The sequence below is a fragment of the Bubalus bubalis genome, chromosome 6 (assembly GCF_019923935.1).
Source record: "Bubalus bubalis isolate 160015118507 breed Murrah chromosome 6, NDDB_SH_1, whole genome shotgun sequence".
NCBI classification, from domain to species: Eukaryota; Metazoa; Chordata; class Mammalia; order Artiodactyla; family Bovidae; genus Bubalus; species Bubalus bubalis.
Window position 1 is genome coordinate 16,822,452 of NC_059162.1, and position 20,665 is coordinate 16,843,116.

Genomic DNA, 20,665 nt, shown 5'->3' on the forward strand with positions numbered 1-20,665 from the left:
GATTTCTTCTCTTGAGACCAGGGGGGTGGGAAAGCTCTGCCCCCACCTGAGGGCAAGTCCCAAAATTATGAGCACCAACATAATTCGTCTTCAAATATTCTGCAGCATCAGGTCTTGAATGGGTAGGTGCTCAGTAATACACGGTTGATGAGTGAATATATGAAAGGTAGACTGAGCTCTCTGGGACATGTGAGGGGACTTATATCCCGCCAGCTGCTCTGGGGCTTGGTCTTGGCTTTCACTTTCTTATTCCTAGGGTTTGTGTCCTTGGATGGTAGTGATAGCAGTGAACATGTGTTGAGGGCTTGGTCTGTGCAAGGAATGGTGCTGAGCATTTTCTTGTATTAGTTAATTCTCACAGGCTGTTGAGGGAAGTACTATTTTTAAGTCCTGTATCAAAGATGAGGAAACAGATTTTGGAGACGTTAAGTCACAAAGACAAGAATAGGTGGAACTGGAACTTCCCCGGTGGAGTGGCCAAGACTCCGCGTTTCCAATGTGGAGAAGCTGGGTTTTGTCTCTGGTCGGGGAACTAGCTCCCATATGCTGTAACTAAAGATCCTGCAAGGTGAAGGTCGAAGATCCCGCGTACCACGACTAAGACCCGGTGCAGCAAAATAAAAAAAAAAAAGAATAGATGAAACTGGGTTGAAATTCCAGAGCCTCTGTGATGAACTGAGATAGTGTCTCAGTGGGTACACTGGACCCTGTTCTCATCCTTCTTGGCTGGAGAGGCATGCGGTTTACACTATCCGCCACCAGAGGGAGCAGGGGTGGGGCAACTCAGCAGGTGCTGCCTTCCAGGGCCTGGCACCGCCTTACTGTCAGGAGGCTATCATTTGAGGCCTCTGAGTCCAGAGGAACGTTTAGTCTAAGACAGTCTCCTCATCACACGTCATAAAAGGGTCCTAGATTGAGATTTGCCCTGTAAGTACCCCTGGACAGAGAAACCTCAGAGGGAACCCCAGGCTGGGGCTCTGAGGGTCCATTTGAGACATTCCAGAGTGGCTCCCCCAAGACAGATATCCTAAGAGGGACGCCCAGACTGAGATATTAGAGACCTCGGGCTGAGGCACTCTTGGAGAAACACTGCGATTGAAATACCCTCAGAGGGGTCCCCAGATTGAGACCCTTTCAGAAGAATTCTCAGAATAAGACACTTTGGGGACTTCCCTGGTGGTCCAGGGGTTAAGAATCCACCTTCCAATGCAGGAGATGTGGGTTCAACCCCTGGTTGTGGAACTAAGGTCCCACATACCTCGGAGTGCGGCCAAAAAGAAAAAAAAAAAAAAGAATAAGACACTTCCGGAAGGGTCCTCTCATTGAGACACAGACACCCCTGTGTGCTTAGTCACTCAGTCATGTCCAACTCTTTGCGACCCCATGGACTGTACCCGCCAAGGCTCCTCTGTCCATGAGATTCTCCAGGCAAGAATACTGGAGTGGGTTGCCATGCCCTCTTCCAGGGGATCTTCCCAACCCAGGAATCGAACCCAGGTCTCCCGCATTGCAGTCAGAGTCTTTACTGTCTGAGCCACCAAGGAAGCCCATGAACATTGGAGTGGGTAGCCTATCCCTTCTCCAGGGGATCTTCCTAACCCAGGAATTGAACCAGGGTCTCCTGCATTGTCGAGAAGGAAATGGCACCACACTCCAAGAAGGCAATGGCACCCCACTCCAGTACTCTTGCCTGGCAAGTCCCACGGAGGAGGAGCCTGGTAGGCTGCAGTCCATGGGGTCGCTAAGGGTCGGACACGACTGAGCGACTTCACTTTCACTTTTCGCTTTCATGCATTGGAGAAGGCAATGGCAACCCACTCCAGTGTTCTTGCCTGGAGAATCCCAGGGACGAGGGAGCCTGGTGGGCTGCCGTCTCTGGGGTCGCACAGAGTCGGACACGACTGAAGCGACTTAGCAATAGCAGCAGCTCCTGCTCTGTAGGCAGATTCTTTACCACCTGAGCTACCAGGGAAGCCCAATTGAGGGCAAAAGTACAGAGGAACCCTGGAAGGAGAGAGACGAGGGAGGGACACTGAGAGATATGCCTAGACCTCAGAATTTAGGAAAGGAGCCTAGAGACTCTAGCTCTGAGCTTCACCTGATCACACTGACTCCCCTGCCTTCTTCCTCCCCATGGGCTGAGGAGGGCCCCTGGGGTTGGGTTGAATCCCCCCAACTCAAACTCCTGTCCAGGCTCCCTGGATGTTGTCGTGGGTGCTGGATTGTGTGTTTGGAGGAAGGGGGTTGCAATGCAGCCTCTGGTCAGGGAAGATGCGGAATTCTGAGGGAGGGAGGAGCAGCTAGCCCAACCAGTTTGGAGAGATTGTTAGCTGACAGATAGCCTGCGTGCTAGCTGCTCCGGGAACTGAAAGGAAGTCCCAGACAACCCTCAGTCGGCTCCCTCCTCCAGGCTGCCCTTCTCTGGCTCTTTTCTCCTGACCCAAGTCTCTTCCCTCAGGACTGGGGAAGGCTGGGGTCTGGGACCTCAGCAGGCTTGAGTGTCACTATCTAAATTGGCCTTGAGGGGAAAGGAGTGTGTGTGTGTGTGACACTTTAAAGGACAGAGAGGTCCCTGGGGACATCTTTCAAGCCACGTGTCCTTCATTCCCTCTAGGCCACAAAACTCGCCCTGACCGGCCTCTTCTCCTTTCCTGGTAGTTGACTCAGAGCCTCTCAGAGCCCCTCTGCTTCTCTGTCTTACTTTTCCTCCAGGCCTTTCCTCCCAGGCTTCACGACACTGTGTTTCCAAGTCTTCCCTCTCTCCCTCAGCAGCCTCTCCTCCCCTTTCTTCCCTGGACTCTGCCTGCTGGTCTGCGGCCAGGGGGATCCCAGACCCAGCTTCTCCACGATTCCCTCCTCTTGGCCAGGACGGGGCGGGCTCCCGGAACTGTGGCCAATGGAGGTGGGGCCCTAGGAGGTGGAGCCCCTACTGCAGGCTCACAGTCCAGGCGGCAGCTGGAGCTGGGTGGCCCAGCTAGAGCTGGGAGGCCCAGCCCCCTGCCTCCCCTCTCTCCGCCCAGGTATAAGAGCTGAGCTCAGGTGAGCTGGCTTCTTCAGTCCTGTCTCAGAGGCTGCCAGCGGGTAAGGAGACCCAGGACTTTTCACCCAAATGGACTGAACCAGGTTCAGAGGGCATGCTTAGCCTATCCTAGCATAGTCTGGCTGGGGAAGGTTTGGGGGACCAGGCCCTGGAGGCTGGTGTGTGTGTGTGTGTGTGTGTGTGTGTCTGTGTGTGTGTGTGTACAGAACAGGAGTGGGGGGCTGAGGAGAGGCCTCTAGATAGTAGGCCTGGGGCTGTGACCTTAGCTCCTGGAGCCCAGGCAGGGAAGGGCTTATGTGGTGTTGGCTCTGACCCCCTGGATGAGGCACAGAATATCTGGGGTGCAGCCAAAGGGGATAGTTGAGCAAGAAATGCTGAGTTCTCCCCTTAGCTCAGCTGCCCCTCTCCTCTGAGCAGATCATGAGCCATCAGCTCCTCTGGGGCCTGCTGTAGGACGACAAAACTCTCACCACAGGGCCAAGCGCGTCGAGCATCATGGGACAGTGTCGGTCAGCCAACGCTGAGGTGGGCCCATTCATTCCTGATCTTTCTGTTTCCGCTCCTCTCCTTCACCCTGAGGGTCTGTGTCCCCCACTGACTTCTGTCCCCTCACCTTGGCCTTGCTCTGCACTCCAGACCCTGCCTGTGAGACCCGAACCTCCTCTCTGGTGCCCACACAGGGTGATGAAGATGGGCCCCCCTGAAGAGGATGCTTGGGCCTCATGCTAGGACCTGCCCTGCCTGGAGGCTGGGGGAGGCGGGGAGGAAGCCTTGCCCAACCCGTGGCTGAGGGCAGAGGACAGTGGAGGCAAAGGGTGCTGGATGCTGGGCTTTGGGGTGGGCGAGGGCCCATGGGCCTGTCAGCTGTCTTACTCTGTTGGCTCTGTCGGGCTCCTGGGGAAGCAGGCTGTCATAGGGTGGGTGAGGCCTCCCTAACATGGGTGATGTCCCTTGTCCTCAGGATGCCCAGGAACTCAGTGATGTGGAGAGGGCCATTGAGACCCTGATCAAGAATTTCCACCAGTATTCGGTGGAGGGTGGGAAGGAGACACTGACTCCCTCCGAGCTCCGGGACCTGGTCACCCAGCAGCTGCCCCACCTCATGCCGGTACTGAGAGAGTGAACCCCGCCCCAGGCAGTACCCTGACTTCCCAAGCAAGTGCTCCAAGACCCCACCCACGCTGCCACAGCCCCTGGCACTGGCAAACCCCTAGCCCTTCCTCTGTCAATGCCAGGCAGGCTCAGGTCCTGCTTCCTGCCCCTGGGCAGGGTGTGGTGGGAAGGTTGGAAGGTACTGCTTGTCTGAGCTGTGGTGTCTTCCCTCCTTGCAGAGCAACTGTGGGCTGGAAGAGAAAATTGCCAACTTGGGCAACTGTAACGACTCTAAACTGGAGTTCGGGAGCTTCTGGGAGCTGATTGGAGAAGCAGCCAAGAGTGTGAAGCTGGAGAATGCTGTCCAGGGGAGCTGAAAACCTTCCCCTGGAATTCTGGATGGGTCGGGTGGGATGCTGGGGAAAGGGGACCTTAAACACCTCTCTCCATCACCCCAAAACTATTCCCCAGCCCCATCTGGCTCATCTCTGCAGGGTTCAGGTTCATAATGGCCCTTCTGGGGCCTCTGTGCACTTCATCCCTGTGGAGCTTATGAGTCCAGGGGTCCCCACCAAGGGGAGGCTTGGGGAGTCGTTGGGGCCAGGGACATATGTGGAAGGCTGCTGGAGGGTTGAGGATGGTGTAAGGGCCACATCATTTAGTAGTGGGGAAGGGCAGAGAGGAGCTGAGCTGTGGGAAATGATTTGGAGGGTATGGCAATAGGGATGGACATTTGGTACTAAGAAGGGTCTCTATGAAACTACCCCTCCTAATCTCTTCCCCAACCCAAACTGTCCAGTGCTTTCCCTCCCTGTCCCTAGTTCTGCTTCAGCCTCCTCTCAGGACCCTGTCTCCCTGGCTTAGGAAAGGGGAAGGGAGAAAGAGCAGGCTTGGGGAGAGGCTGAGGACGGGGACTTGGGAGTGAGAGGACCAGCTGGGCGCTTGGGCATTTACAGGATGATGGTTGTTTTGTATCATTTGATTAATAAAAAAATGGAAAAAATGAAAGATGTTGTCTTGATTGGTCTACCTCCCATCCCAAGGGTCCATGGGTAAGAAGGAGTTGGGGTGAGTGCGGGTGAATAGCAGAGTCATTGGGTGGCAGGGTTCATGTGGAGGTGCAGTGGTTGGCAGCGGAAGTGACTGGGGGGACTCACACTCTCCTGTGAATTTGGGTTGAGGAGGGCATCAGGCCTAAAAGGTGGGAGACCTGGTCCTTTCTGAGGATCAAGCTGTACTTTGCCAGTGGCCTGGCCTTCTGGCAGGAGAGCGGGGCATGTATGCACATGTGGGGAGAAGGACATGAACCCAGGTGTGCTGGGGCCTGCATGACTAGCAGCGAGGGAGCCGTGAGGCTGCGAAACGGGCTGACCCTGACCGACCTGGGGTTGAATCTCAGCTCTGCCACTTACTATGGGCATCATCTCAGAGTATCAGTTTCCTCATCTGTAAAAATGGGATAGGACATGTGATGTGACTACTCAACAGAGAGGCTGACGCAGAGTGAGAGCCCAGGGAGCTGAAGTCACTGGAAGGGGGGGCGCGGGGGGGGGGGATGGGGCCCTCCTGGAGTCAGCTTTTGCCTCTGGGACATCCCTGGCCAGTTTCCTATGGTATTTCAGAAAAAGGGATGGAGGGGTCGTTTTCAGAAGAATTCTCTGTTGCACATGAGGTCTTAGGGATGGGTGCACTGAATGGGGAAGACAGGAGCCACATCTCTGGATCCTTCTGACTGGAGCCGACAGAAATGGGCATTACTCTTGAAATCCCAAACAGTCATATTTTCTGTGGCCAGCCAGGCTGGCCTGGAATGCTAACTGAACATGTCTGTTAGGGGCCGCTGAAACTGGGCTCCCAGTGACCCCAGGTGAGTAGGGCAGGTGACTGTCCTTCCCTTCCTTTCTCGAAGTTGTAAATTCTGCTCAGAGCCTGGGGGACGAGGAGGGTGGGGTTGGGGGAGTGCTACCTCTACCACTCCCTCTTGGGTGGGGGCGGAAGGATGTTAAAAAAGGTGTGTATCCCTTTAACAAGGGCCCAACCCCAGGGCCCAGTCGAGAGGGAGTTCAGTGACTACCTCCCCACCGAGCCAGCTCCGCCGGGCAGGGCCGGGAGGGAGTGGGACAGAATCTGGGAGTGCAGCGGGGAGGAGTCCTGGCTGGGCTGAGCGTGGGGAGCTGCTTGGCAGTGCCAGAGCCCAGGCCCCAGAGCCCCGCAGGAGAGGAAGTGGACCGAGAAGGCAGGTGAGCACCTCAGGCCCATCCTGGGAGGTCTGGGGCTGCCGGAGGGGCCCCGCAGGCTTGGGAGGCCGGGACAAGGGGCGGTGAAGGGGGCCTGAGGAGAGGGGCCCTGCAGAGACTGAGCAGGAAGGTTTCATTAATTGTTAACTTTCCCCCAAACCCAGTTTGGGAATGGAGCTTTCTAGTGGGGTCGGGGGCTGGAGAGGGCTTCAGAGGAGTGGATGCAGTGGTTGGACCCCCTTCCCCAGCCCAGCAGCTGCCTGGGATCCTCTCCCCAGGTTGGGCCACCGGGTAAAGTGTTGAGAAGCTTTGCTCTGATTTTCACTCAGAGTTCAGGGCAGATGTGTGTTGGTGGGGGTTGGGGAATAGCCAGACCCTGGACACAGGCCTCGCTGGGCTCTGAGGCCTGTGTTCTGGAACAGGTGATGAAGTCCAGGAGGAGCCAGCAAGGGCCCAGGGGGTCTGAGAGCAGCCTGACGAGGGGAAGCAGCTCCTGGGTGGCCTCTCTGTAGCTCTGACTCCAGCAGGTCCCAGTGCTCTGAGACCAGGAGAAACCAGGGTGAGGCCCCCTGGAGCCTGAGTTCTAGGAGAGGGGCTGGGAAACTGGGCAGCTTCTCCTCTACTTCAGGACCCAGGCAGGTTCTGGCTTGACTTGCTTTGCTCGGTGGAGCCACCGGCCCTATGGAGAATTCCCCTGCCCTGCCCTGCCCAGGAGGGTGGCGGTGGGGGCAGGGATGCTGGGAGATGGAGCCCCGGAGTGCTGGGGAGCAGGGCTCACACTTTCCCCTTCGGCTAGAGAGGCGCCGGCTGGGTGTTGGTGAGGCCAAGTGCAGCGGTATGTGTGTGTCCACAGCAAGCTCCTCCAGCGTAACTTGTCTGGAAAAAAAATTCAGATAAACAGGTTTCTTCCTCCAGCTACACACTCTCAAAGCAGAAGCGTTTGGAAAGTAGATGGGTCACCCAAGCAGAGAGGATCAGAAATGGCAGAATTCCTTGCTTATTATGATTATGTATATTTGTGTATTAGGTGCTGTGAGTTCTGTGAGGGTGAGGAGGGGTGAGGCAGGGACACCTATTTGAGATATTCTGGGACTGGGAAAAGAGCTAGAGGAGGGGGGACAGAGGGTGGAGTTGTAGAGGCTGGAGAAGTAGTTTGGAACAGCCTTGCATATAGAGCAAAGCATTAACAGCCTGGTGGTAAATTTTGCCTTCCTGTGCTTTGCAGACAGCTGGGGCAAATGAGTGAATTAAGAAAGAAATGAATGAGTGAATGAATGAGTCAATGAATGAATGAGTAAGCAAATGAATGGTGGATACAGGAGTGAGGTCAATGGAAGGGATGCAGAGAATACCAAATTTAAGCTTGAGGGTGGACTAGGCTCTAGAGGGGAGATGACTAGGAGGGATAGGAGTCCAGGGACATATCCCAATACTTGGGAACAATTTAAGACTCAAGAAGTATGTGTGGAGTGGGGAAGAAAAGGTGGGTTTTAGAGGGTGTGGGCTCCATGTGGAAGGGGACTGGGGAGTTAAACAGATGAGGGGGTGAAGAAGAGGCCCTTGGAGGGGTGGGGCCCAGTGCCTGGGGGGGACAGGGTGGAGCTGGAGTGACTGAGACCCAGGAAGGTGGTGTCAAGGCAATTTGAGCTTTTGGAGAAGTCAGCAAGCTGGGCTGAGGTGGGCGGGGTGGGGGTGGGGGCCTCTCAGTTGCTCAATGATGAATCAGCCAAGGTGAAGACAATAAGAACTTTGCCGGCGGTTGGGGCCCCAGCTGAGAGGGTCCTTTGCAGGATGAGTCCTTCTATTTCTGCTTTTTCTGAAGGCTGTAGTATACAGTCCAGCTCCCCCATCACTCTCAGGACAGGATCTGCTTAGAGGAAAGTCAGCGCACTTGTTACCTCCTGCCCCGCCCTTCCCAGGGAGGGGCTGAGGGGAAGGCCCACCACCTCCCTTCCCCCCAGCCCCTTGTCTGGGGACCCTCTGGCCTGGTAGGCAGGAGGGGCAGGTGGCCTTGGCTTGGGTGTAGTGAGGGCCTGTCTCCTGGCCCCCAGGGGAGGGAGGTGATGACACCTGACTATTAGCCTCTGATATCTTTCCTTCAGAAAAAAGAAGAGCATTTTTTTATCTCCGGAGTTGTCCGGTTGACTAGAAGGTGGGGTGGGGAATTTTGGGAAGCCTGGGATCTGAAGCCCACCTCTCTGGGTGACTGTGCACTTGACAGGAGGTGCTGAGATGTCTCCTGGGAGCTCACCTATGTCTTGCCAGGTAGAGGCTGCTGCTGCTACTGCTAAGTTGCTTCAGTCGTGTCTGACTCTGTGCGACCCCAGAGACGGCAGCCCACCAGGCTCCCTCGTCCCTGGGATTCTCCAGGCAAGAACACTGGAGTGGGTTGCCATTTCCTCCTCCAATGCATGAAAGTGAAAAGTGAAAGTGAAGTCACTCAGTCGCGTCTGACTCTTTGCAACCCCATAGACTGCAGCCTACCAGGCTCCTCCACCCATGGGATTTTCCAGGCAAGAGTACTGGAGTGGGGTGCCATGAGATATGGTAAAAAGGAAGGGCAGGACTGGGCTCCAAGAAGGCAGGTGGTGTGAGGGGAGTGGGTGACCAGCGGGGGAGAGGGACAGTGGCACATTGCCCCCAAACCCATTTCTTTCCCTTTGCTCTCCTTTTTTATTTTAATTGTTTATTTATTTACTTATGGTTGCACTGGGTCTTTGTTGATGTGCATGGGCTTTCTCTAGTTGGGGTGAGTGCAAACCACTCTCTAGTTGCGCTGTTCAGGTTTCATTGTGGGGGCTTCTCTTGCTATGGAGCACAGGCTGCAGGCACGAGAGCGTCAGTAGTTGCGGCTCAGGCTCTAGAGCGCGCAGGCTCGGTAGTCGTGTCCCTGGGCTTTGTTGTTCTGCTACAGGTGGAGTCTTCTTGGAACAGTGATCAAACCCATGTCATTGGTGGGCAGATTCTCATCCATCCTACCACCAGGGGAGTCCCTCCCTTTCCTATTCCTATTTCCCTCAGGATTCCTCATTTGGGGAACAAGGTCTGGGATGAGTAAAGTCAGGGGTTCTCTGAACTTTCTCCCACTCCCAAGGTTAGTTGGGAGTAGTTGATAAAATTCTTGCTGACATGAGTGCAGCTTCAGGAATCCTCAGGAATACTGGTCAGAGGCGTGGCCCATTCCGCATCCGGGGGCAGGAAGGCAGACGGTTCACGGACTGAAACACTTTTGTCTTCATTTGTGAATGTTAGAGCGTTTGTATGAAAGTCTCACAAAGGTGTGAACATTGAACCACACAATTACACACAATAAAGAAAGAGGACTTCCCTGGTGGCTCAGAGAGAAAAGAATCCGCCTGCAGTGCGGGAGACCTGGCTCAGGAAGATAGATCCCCTGGAGAAGGGAATGTCAACCCACTCCAGTATTCTTACCTGGAGAATTCCATGGACAGAGGAGCTTGGAGGGCTATATGCAGTCCACGGGGGTTGCAAAGAGTTGCGCACAACTGAGCGACTAACACTTTCATTTTTCACTTTCACTAGAAAAAGAGTAGGGTTTCCTATATTTCTGGTTCCTTATTTCATCCTTCTGGCCACAGGCCAGATGGTCAGGTGGACGAGGCAGGGGAGAGAAGGGGAGAATTCCTGGTTAGAGTCGCCTCAGCCTGACCCCTCTCCCTCTCAACTCTCCTTCCTTCCTGCATCCTGGCTTTGTCCTTCTGAATCTCACCCTTCCTTTAGAAGAAGTTTCATAGAAGAGACATCTTAGAAGGGTGGTCAGGGACCTTGGCTGCCTAGTGTCAGGGCTGGAAGGAGGTGAAATATTTATAAAACCTCTACCTTGAGCAAGGCATTGACCAGGTCATGTGGGCCAGGGGAGATGCAGAGATGGTTGTATATCTTGGGTTTTAAAAAGTGGTCCCCAAGTCTCCATGTCCTATTGTTTGGTTCAGGAAACGCAGTGGCTGCATGTAAGAAACACCATCCTTGCGTCAAGGAATGTCTGGTGTCTGAGGAGAGAAGATCCTAGAAGAGATTGCAGCCATACTAGCTAGTGGGCCCAGCCGACAGCGGCTGAGAGTCTATGGGAGTCAGGGGAGGGGGGTACTGACGGCAAGGGCCAGGGCAACCTCCCCCAGGAGGTGGGGTTTGGGCAGGCTTCAGCTAGGTGGAGAGGGCAGGGTAAAGGGCCCAGGAAGAGGGATGAAGGGAGAGCAGGTGGCAGGGGTGGGAGCTGTGGTGGGCTGGGGAAGCGGACCTCCCTTCCAAAGCGAATCACGGGATGCCCTGATAACGGTGTCCACTGTCCAGAGCCAGGACCAACGGGCAAGGCGGCTGCAACTCATCCTTGGGCTTGGGGGTGGGAGGGAAGGCTCATTTGCCAGGGTTCACTTGGGGGGGCTCCGGGCATGGGTGGTGACTCACAGAGTAGATCCGCCTGCTCCCCTCATATCCTGTTATTCTGTTGGCTGTATCCGCTTGGAATGTGAGTGCCTTTTGTCCTGGGGCGAGGGGGTGACGTGTGTAGCCTCTGGCTGGCTTCGGAGGCTCCATCTCCAGCTGTCTCCAGCTGGGGCAGGACCAGGCCTGGCTCCTCCTTAGGTAATGTGGTGGGGGGGTGGTCCTTAGATCCTGCTGTATATTTCGAGGTGGATATGCGGGAGGTTAGGCTAGCCCGGGGTAGGTGGGGGCCTGCACAAAGCCTGACCTGGTGGATCAGGATATTGTTTAACCAGAGAAGGACAGCCATGGCCTGAGACCCTGAACGTACTGTCCTGGAGCCCAGCTGAAGGATTACGGAGATCCTAGGTCTGCCTCCTGCTTTGTTGCCTGGGGCCAGGTCTCAGGCCACCCAGGGGGTGGGGGACATGGCTCCTGTCCCTCCCCAGCCCCCGTGGCCCATCCTATGAGTTTCTAGCTGATACTTGTTCCCGGGGCAGGGACCCTGGGTAGGCTGGGTATGGAGAAGGCAGAGGGATGGGTGCTGGCACTCTCTGTCTTCCCACGGATCCTCTCTTCTCTCTGGGGCTCTGACAAGCCCAGTGCCTGGGGCTGGGGAAGGGCCTGGAAAACCTGCTGAGGCGGTTGAGCTGGAGATCACCTGGATGAGAGGAGACACATAGTTCTCATTCCAGGCCCACCTCCATGTTCAGCCTGGGTTCTTGGGTTCTCCTTTCCCTCCCTCCTCCCGAGGTCTGGGGTCTGGCCGGCCAGCATGGGGGGCTGGGGCCCAGGGGGTGGGACCAGCAGGAGGACAGGGGCTGGGAGACCTAGGCAGAGATGTGGCCTGTGAGCTGCCCTCTCCTCCCCTCATCCTGGCGCCCAGGCCCCGTGAGGCGTGAGGCAGTGAGATGGCGGACTCCTACACGGAGCTGGAGAAGGCGGTGGTCGTCCTGGTGGAAAACTTCTACAAATACGTCTCCAAGCACAGCCTGGTCAAGAACAAGATCAGCAAGAGCAGCTTCCGGAAGATGCTTCAGAAAGAGCTCAACCATATGCTGACGGTGAGCTTCCCCTGACCCAGGGGCCTGGCCCTCCTCAGCCCCCAAAGCCCTGTCCCCTCTGGGTGTCCTTCCCGACCGCTTTCTCTGTCCTTTCAGAGTCCCGTCCCCCCAAACCAGGGTCTCAGCTCCACGCAGGCCTCTGTCTTCAGCGTGCCCAGGCCTGGGCCAGTGAGGGCTCTGTTCCCATTTTCCGAGGGCAGCAGCAGCCCAGGCCTGGGGTCCTGCCTGGGGCCGCTGTAGAGCTGCCACATCAGCACTGCTGATCCTTGATTCTCCCCCAGGACACGGGGAACCGGAAGGCTGCTGACAAGCTTATCCAGAACCTGGATGCCAACCACGACGGGCGCATCAGCTTTGACGAGTACTGGACCTTGATAGGCGGCATCACTAGCCCTATCGCCAACCTTATCCGTCAGCAGGAGCAGCAGAGCAGCAGCTAGAGGCCCTCCCGCCGTCCCTCCCCCAATGCCCTTCCTAGGCTTCCTCCTCAGCCTCCTCTGCCCACCCAGGCCCATCCTCTCTGCTCCCTCTAGACCCTCCTCGGACCATAGCTGAACAGGGTGAGGGGAAACGTCAGGGCCCCTTTGTGAGTGTCTCAGTCTGGGGGTGCCTCCCTGTGGGTCTCAGTCCCTGGAGCCAGCGGACCCTGGGGCCCCTCTGTGACAATGCTGTATGGGGACCCAAGAGTTTCCCTACCTGTTCAGTCCGTCTACCCTTCTGACTTCTGATGTTCCTGCCTGATTCCGGGCTTCTCCTGACCTCAGAGGTCAGCTTGCTGCTTCAGGTCTCCGGGGTTCCTGGCAGCATCAGCAAGGACTTCTCTCTCGCCCTCCCCTCAGCCCCTCTGCTGGGTAGAGGAGACTTCCAGGGATTGTCCTCCAGCTGCCTCTGCATCTGGGAACAGGGTCGAGCCCCCTCCCTCCTCTTCAGCCACTGAAATGGGAAAAAGGCTTGATCTGGAGTTTTCCTCCCCCTCACCCAGTCCCTTTGTCATGTTTATTAAAGCCTTTCCACTCCTTGGAACCTCCTCATGCTTTGGTGATCTTTGCCAGGGGCCCTAAGGCAAGGGAGCAGCAAGGGGGAATCTCATGAGAAACCCCAAGGGCAGAGGAAGAAAGAAGGACTCTGGGACCCTGCAGGTGCTGTCAGCAATGGGTCAGCAACTTCTTCCCTCCTCCTTGAAGGGCCAAGGTCACACGTCCTTACCTCTGGGCCCTCATAGCCCAAACGCAACTCATATTCAACTTCTGGGCACACACTGCATCCCATTTAGTTCTTACTGCAATTCCAGGAGAGAGGGGCCACGACTCTCATGTGAGTCATGAGTAGGACTGAGATATTGAATTCTCATCCATAGATGATTCTAGTACACAGAGAAATTTATGGGATGAGGAAGTGGGGTGCAAAGAAAGAGGGGTGTGGGAGGCAGAGTTAGGCGTTACACCTGATGTGGGGGACAATGACAGCTTCTGTGTTTCTTCCCTGCCATGGAAAGACAGCACATGCCCCCAGGAGAAATAGGGCAGGAGTTCTAGCCTGCAGGGGTCTGGATCAGTGGTTTTCAACTCCAGGAAGTGTACCCCAAGGTTTAAGGTTTTTCAAAAGATGCACGGTCATAAACAGTTTTACAGTTTTATTGGAATCCTTTACAGATCCTCAACCTTCTAAAAGTGACCTGCATCAGTATGAGCTTGCAGTCAAACTATATGTTTAATATGGTGTCATTTGTCTATTTGTTACTTGGTTTCTTTTTTTTTTTTTTTTGCTTTTTGTTACTTTTTTTTGGTGTCATCAGTTCAGTTCAGTTCAGTCGCTCAGTCGTGTCCAACTCTTTGCGACCCCATGAATCGCAGCACGCCAGGCCTCCCTGTCCATTACCAACTCCCGGAGTTCACTCAGACTCACGTCCATCGAGTCAGTGATGCCATCCATAGTCACTCCATCATGTCTGACTTACTCTTTGCGACCCCGTGGACTGCAGCACACCAGACTTCCCTGTCCATCACCAACTCCCTGAGCTTGCTCAAACTCACGTCCATCAAGTCGGCAATGCCATTCAACCATCTCATCCTCTGTCATCCCCTTCTCCTCCTGCCTTCAGTCTTTCCCAGCATCAGGGTCTTTTCCAATGAGTCAGTTTTTTGCATCAGGTGGCCAAAGTATTTGATGTCAAGGAATATTTGCTTGTTACAATGTCATGAGGATGTCTCCCTAAGTTTTCTTCTATGAGTTTTATAGTTTCAGGTCTATGTTTAGGTTCCCATTTGAGTTAATTTTTGTATATGGTGTAAGGTAAGGGTCCAGATTCATTCCTTTGTATATGAATATCCTGCTGCTGCTGCTGCGTCGGTTCAGTCGTGTCTGACTCTGTGCGACCCCATGGACTGCAGCCTACCAGGCTTCTCCATCCATGGGATTCTCTAGGCAAGAACACTGGAGTGGGTTGCCATTTCCTTCTCCAGTGCATGAAAGTGGAAAGTGAAAGTGAAGTGGTTCAGTCGTGTCTGACTCTTAGTGACCCCGTGGACTGCAGCCTACCAGGCTCCTCCATCCATGGAATTTCCTGGGCAACAGTACTGGAGTGGGGTGCCATTGCCTTCTCCCTATGAATATCCAGTTTTCCTAATACCATTTAAGAGACTATCACTTTCCCATTGTGTGGTGTTGATATCCTTATTGAAAATCATTCAATCAAATATGTGAGGGTGTAGTTTTGGGCTCTCCATTCTGGCCCATTGGCCTGTATGTCTGTCTTTTTGCCTGTCCATACTGTTTGGATTACTGTAGCTTTGTAATGTGTTTTGAAATCAGGATGTGTGAGGCCTCCAGCTTTATTCTTCTTTCTCAAGATTGTTTTGACTACTTGGGGTCCTTTGCGATTCCATATGAATTTTAGGATAGTTTTTTTCAATTTCTGAAAAAAAATGCCATTGGGATTTTGATAGGGATTTCATTTAATCTCTAGGTCACTTTGGATAGTATGAACATTAAACTATATTAAGCCTTCCAATCCATGAATCTGGGATGTCTTTCCCTTTATTTGTCACTTCCTTAATTTCTTTCAGCAATCTTTTGTAGTTTTCTGTGTACAAGCCTTTTGCCAAGGACATGATGTGGTAGTTCCTTAAAGCCTAAGGTGTGAGGATGCCATGAAAGATCCTGGAGGCAACTCAGAATAGAGCTCCCTTCACTGTCCCTGGTTTGTGCCTGGAGACCAACACTTTACCCATCAAGAGTTTAGAACAGCAGGTGGGAAATGAGCAGATGTGTGACCCCAGTTAGCGGCTTATTTCTAGAGGGTTCTAAGTGTAACCCTAGAGCACTGGCGATGACGCTGAGCTTCAGTGGAGGTCAGAGAAGCTTACCAACAGTCACTGCTTGAGCTCCAGGGCCTGGAGCCAGAGAGGCCCCAAAGGAACAAAAGCAGCCACTTTGAGGTCAGGCAGCTCAGCTGGAGGCCTCCCTGGGGACTGTTGGGGCCAGCAAAGGGCCAGGCTTTCTCCCTCACCCAGGAGTCAGGGGCCAGATGGTGTGAACAGGGCCTGAGCAGAGCAGGGGGATGGGGCCCAGAAACAGGCTCCTGTGGGGGTCCCACAGTGGAGCTGAGAAGGGTCCCTCTGTCTGGGGTCTCACACTGGCCTGCCCTAGTATCTAAGCTATTGGGACTAAGGGGGTGGGTACCCAATAAATTGTGCCCATCAAACCCATCTGTCTCCAGGCTTGTCATTCTACAAGGCGAGAACCTGGCTTATCTTCCCACATTAGGGTAAGAACCCTAAAACCACCTGGGTCAGCTTTTGTATTTCCTATACATTTTGATTTTCTGTTCCATTTCTATTCCTAGTAAAGTCCCTTTCAGAAAACAAAGCAGTCCTTTCTGTAAGTCCAGTGTTAAAAGTTTAAAAAAACTTTTCTCATCCAAGGCTCTTGTGGTCCTCCTGGCAGCCCTATGAGACAGGAATCATAATCCACATTTTATAGATGAAGATATCGAGGCTCAGAGAAGTGACATGACTTAGTTAAAGACACATTGCTGATCTGACCAGTGGACCTGCCGCTCAGGCCTCTGCTATTCCTAACTCTGTGTGGACTGCCCAAAGGTCAGAGGCTGTGTCTGTGTCTTGGCCCCAGTGATTATGAAGCATTTAAGCCCCTTACAGGCCCTGGGTGGTGGTTGTGGTTGCTTCTGCTGAGGACACATTCATTTGTTTATTCATTTACTCATTCAGAGGATAGTACTTTGGGGTCTTCCCTGGTCCAGTTGTTAAGAATTTGAGCTTCCACTGTAAGGAGTATAAGGAGCGTGTGTTCCATCCCGGCAGTGCGGCCAAAAAAATAAATTAAAAAAATGAATATAGTATGTGCCAGGCACAGTAGATGGTGCAGTAAAAAGAGAAGGAAAAATATGTTTCCTGATTTTATGGGACTTTCAGTTTAGAGAAGACAACAAATAACCATGCAATCACACAAACAAGTGGATGATTACAAACTGAGGTCAACTGCCAAGGGATCATATTTACAGCAAAAAAATTTTTTTTTCCTACATCAGGCCTCTTGTGGGACCTTAGTTCCTGGATCAGGGATCAAACCTGGGTCATGATAGTGAAAGCACGGAGTCCTAAACACTGGACCATAGGGAATTCCAAACACTGGACCATAGGGAATTCCAAACACTGGACCATAGGAATTCCAAACACTGGACCATAGGGAATTCCCTATAGTATTTTTAAACAAAGAAACCTGATTTAGTCTGGGAGTGGGGAGTGTCCTTGTGGAAGTGACTCTTTAGATTTAAAAGATGAGCAAAAGTTATCCAGGCAAGGGGAAGATTGTGAAAGTAAAGTTGAGGGGAAGAAGTGCTACCCAAATAGATCATCATATGCAAAGTTTCTGTGGCAGGAAGCTCCTTTTTACTGAGGGAAAGTGCGTGTGGCTAAAGCCCAATTACAAGATGAGGCTGGAGAGTTCCCTCAGGGGCATGTTAAGGATTGACAGCCACTGAATGGTTTCTTTCAGCAATGTGAGCGTGTGTGTGTGTGTGTGTGTGTGTGTGTGTGTGTGTGCGCGCGCGCGCACTTGGGTGTGTGATGTGCCCAGATTTGCATTTTGAAAAATTTCACTTATTTTGCCACATGGAAAAGATTAAGAGAAGGGGTAAAGTAGGGGCAGGGAGACCAGTGAAGAGATACTTCAACAAATAGTTAACTGTTACTGAGTACTTACTCTATACGAGGTTTCTCTGGTGGCTCTCTGGTTTTCTCCAGTGAAGGACAAGGAAGCCTGGCCTGCTGCAGTCCATGGGGTCACAAAGAGTCAGACACAACTGGATGACTGAACAACGGGTGACTCAGTGGTTAAGAATCCATCTGCCTAATGCAGGAGATGCGGGTTTGATCCCTGGGTCAGAAAGATCCCCCAGAGAATGAAATAACACCTAATTCCCCTATTCTTTCTGGGAAATCCCGTGGACAGAGGAACCTGGTGGGCTGCAGTCCATAGCATTGCAAAGAGTTGGATTAGACATGACTTAGCAACTAAACAAACAAACGTACTCTATACAGGCACTGTTCTGAGTGTTTCACACATATTAAATCCCTAATCCCCAGAACCCAATGAAGTAAGTACTTCTGTTATCCCCATTTGACAGGTGAGGAAACCGAGGCACAGAGAAGTTGCATAACTTACCAGAGATCATACGACTGATAAGCGGTGGGGCCCAGGCAGTCTGATTTGGGAGCTTCGGCTCTCAACTACGACTGTCTCCTGACCTCCGGTAGAGAGAGTGAGCATGCAGGCTCATTTACCCCAATCAGCATGTGCTTGTTTAGTGCTCATTACCTGCCGGGCAGTATTCTATCTCTGGGGAGCTTGGAGTCTAGTCAGGTGGAGATACATGAGCAGCAAGCAAACAAGGAAATCATATGGTGTGTAAAGAAGAATAAAACAGAGATGAAGAACAGTGAGTTGTGGGGAGAGGGGTGGTGGGGAGATGTGAGAAGCAGATGCATTTGTGAGAGATTTAGAGGGTAGAATCATCAGGTCTTGATGGATTGGACATAATGGACCAGGGAGAGGCAGGTGTCCAGGAGACCGGTATTTCTGACTTATGAAACCAGATGGATGGTGGTGCCATTTATTGCCACAGGGAAAACTGCAGGAGGCCTAGATTTGGGGGAGTAGGTGTGTGGATACAGCAAGTTTAGTTTTATGTAGTAATGTCAAAGGAGTCGTTGGATATACATATCAGAGTTCAGAGGAGAGGGCTGGATTGGCAGGTTGAGAAGCAGAAACATATAGACAGAAACCTAAGCTTTGGGCATGGATGAGCTTGCAAGGGGTAGAGAGTGAAATGAGAAGAGAAGAGGTTCTGTCTAAAGAGCATCTGCAATTCTGACACCAATTCCAATTTTAGAGTGTGAGTTTTCCCCCACGTCACCAAGCAGGGTGTCCTAAACTCAGCTCAATTCTGACACTTCCATCTGCCAGGAAATAGCATCAGACCTACAAGTTAGGGGTTCAGTCCTACAAAACGTCCCCCCAAACCCTCCCAGTTCAGTTACCAATCGAAAGTCTGCCTATAAGGAGAGGTTTTCACAACCCCTTCTTTCAGTACTAGAGCACAGTTCTCTTCCCCAGATAGTCACGTGGCATCTCCCGCATCTACTTAAGGTCTTTGGTCCAATGTCACTCTTCCAATAGAACCTTCCCGATCACTTTATTTAAAATTGAACCTCTCCACAGGCTGGTATACCCTCTTCCCACTGCCTGCTTTATTTTTCCTCATGGCACTCATGACCTCTAAAATTCCACGTGCTTTTACTTTTTCTTCATTGTTCATTGCAAGCACCTCAAGGGAAGATTTCATTGTCTCACTTGTTCATGGCAGTGTCCCCCAGTGCCTAGCACATAATAAGTACTTAATATTTGTTGGGTTTTCCCAGGTGGCTCAGTGGTAAAGAACCTGCCTGCAAATGCAGGAGATGCAAGAGACTGGGTTCAATCCCTGGGTTGGGAAGATCCCCTGGAGAAGGAAATGGCAACCCACTCCAGTATTTTTTTTTTTCACTTTACAATATTGTATTGGTTTTGCTATACATCAACATGAATCCTCCACGGGTGTACACGTGTTCCCCCTCCTGAACCCCTCTTCCACCTCCCTCCCCATACCATCCCTCTGGGTCATCCCAGTGCACCAGCCCCGAGCATCCTGTACCATGCATCGAACCTGGACTGGCGATTCATTTCACATATGATATTATACATGTTTTAATGCCATTCTCCCAAATCATCCCACCCTTACCATCTCTCACAGAGTCCAAAAGAGTGTTCTGTACATCTGTGTCTCTTTTGCTGTCTCGCATACAGGGTTATCGTTACCGTCTTACTAAATTCCATATACATGTGTTATTATACTATATTGATGTTTTTCTTTCTGGCTTACTTCACTCTATATAATAGGCTCCAGTTTCATCCACCTCATTAGAACTGATTCAAATGTATTCTTTTTAATGGCTGAGTAATACTCCATTGTGTATATGTACCACAGCTTTCTTATCCATTCATCTGCTGATGGACATCTGGATTGCTTCCATGTCCCACTCTCCAGTATTCTTGCTTGGGAAATCCCATGGACAGAGGAGCCTGGAGGGCTATAGTCCATGGGGTCACAAGGAGCCGGATACAACTGAGCACGCACACACACACAGTATTTGTTGAATAAGTGAACTTCCATGTGGATGACTCACAGTACATGAAACTGACCAAGCCCAACAACAAACTCTTGGTTTTCCCTCGTGATCCGTTTCCTCAACCCCACCTCCCATATTAATGGTGGGGGAGATGGTGATGGACAGGGAGGCCTGGCCTGCTGCGATTCATGGGGTCGCAAAGAGTCAGACACGACTGAGCAACTGAACTGAACTGAACTGAACCATCTGCACATGTTCAAGTCAAATCCAGAAGTCTTCCTGAGTTCTTCCTTACATCTTACTCCCCATACCTAATTGATCAACAAGTTCTTTTATTTAAAGATAAATCTCAAAATATTCACTTCTTTCTCTCCATAATGCCCTTCCCATCACCTCATTAATTTTTCAATTAAAAATTAAAAAAAATTTTCTTTTGGCCATGTGACATACAGAATCTTAGTTCCTTGACCAGGGATCAAACCCCTGCCCCATGCAATGAAAGCACAGAGTCTTAACCCCTGAACCACCACCCTTCCCATCATTTCAAAGCCATCACTATCTCCCTGTCACTGCAAGGGCCAGTCTTCTCTGCTTCCCACAAATCCTGCTTCAATTCATTCTTGAAGTAACTGCCAAGGTCATCTTTTCTCCTTCTAAAGAAATGCCCATGACCCATATCCATCAGTAGCAGCAACAAGAACAATAAATTAAGAAGCAAGGTACAGAGAAGAAAGAAAAATTAATCACTATCCCACTGTTCAGAAATGAGCATTAACCATTTGTTGAATACCATTTGGCGCTCTCTCTTATCAGTTCAGATAGCTAGAGAGACTGATAGATTACAGAAGAAAAAGTTATAAAAATGGGACCACAGTACATGTTATTTATAATAAAAGAAGATATTTTAAGTTTTGCTTGTAGATAAAAGGGACAAGCAGCAGTGGGAAAATGAACAAATTATTGAATTTCAGGTAAATTATTTTTTATTATGAGAAATATTAATGTGTAAAAGAGATAAAAAAACAACTCCTCATCACCTACCAGAAGGATGAGGAAAACAGTATATTTATGCTTACTTCCATTTCCCCCCTCCCAATCTACCAA

General features: G+C 51.8%; 2 protein-coding genes across 4 annotated transcripts; both read left to right on the top strand.

The window, feature by feature from the left end:
* The first annotated feature begins 2,919 nt into the window (after window positions 1-2,919).
* On the top strand, window positions 2,920-5,140 carry S100A14 (S100 calcium binding protein A14). Its single transcript, XM_006041046.4, has 4 exons — window positions 2,920-3,081; window positions 3,458-3,565; window positions 4,002-4,148; window positions 4,372-5,140. The coding sequence occupies exons 2-4, from the start codon at window positions 3,536-3,538 to the stop codon at window positions 4,507-4,509; spliced, it is 315 nt and encodes a 104-aa protein (XP_006041108.1). The 5' UTR covers window positions 2,920-3,081; window positions 3,458-3,535; the 3' UTR covers window positions 4,510-5,140.
* Window positions 5,141-5,787: 647 nt separating this feature from the next.
* On the top strand, window positions 5,788-12,900 carry S100A16 (S100 calcium binding protein A16). Of its 3 annotated transcripts, none has more exons than XM_044944339.2 (3): window positions 5,788-5,999; window positions 11,696-11,873; window positions 12,155-12,900. In XM_044944339.2, the coding sequence occupies exons 2-3, from the start codon at window positions 11,721-11,723 to the stop codon at window positions 12,311-12,313; spliced, it is 312 nt and encodes a 103-aa protein (XP_044800274.1). In that variant the 5' UTR covers window positions 5,788-5,999; window positions 11,696-11,720; the 3' UTR covers window positions 12,314-12,900. The 3 variants fall into 3 exon arrangements, with proteins under 3 accessions (XP_044800274.1, XP_006041110.1, XP_006041111.1); XM_006041048.4 differs by lacking the exon at window positions 5,788-5,999 and adding an exon at window positions 6,197-6,372; XM_006041049.4 differs by lacking the exon at window positions 5,788-5,999 and adding an exon at window positions 10,822-10,971.
* The last annotated feature ends 7,765 nt before the right edge of the window (window positions 12,901-20,665 follow it).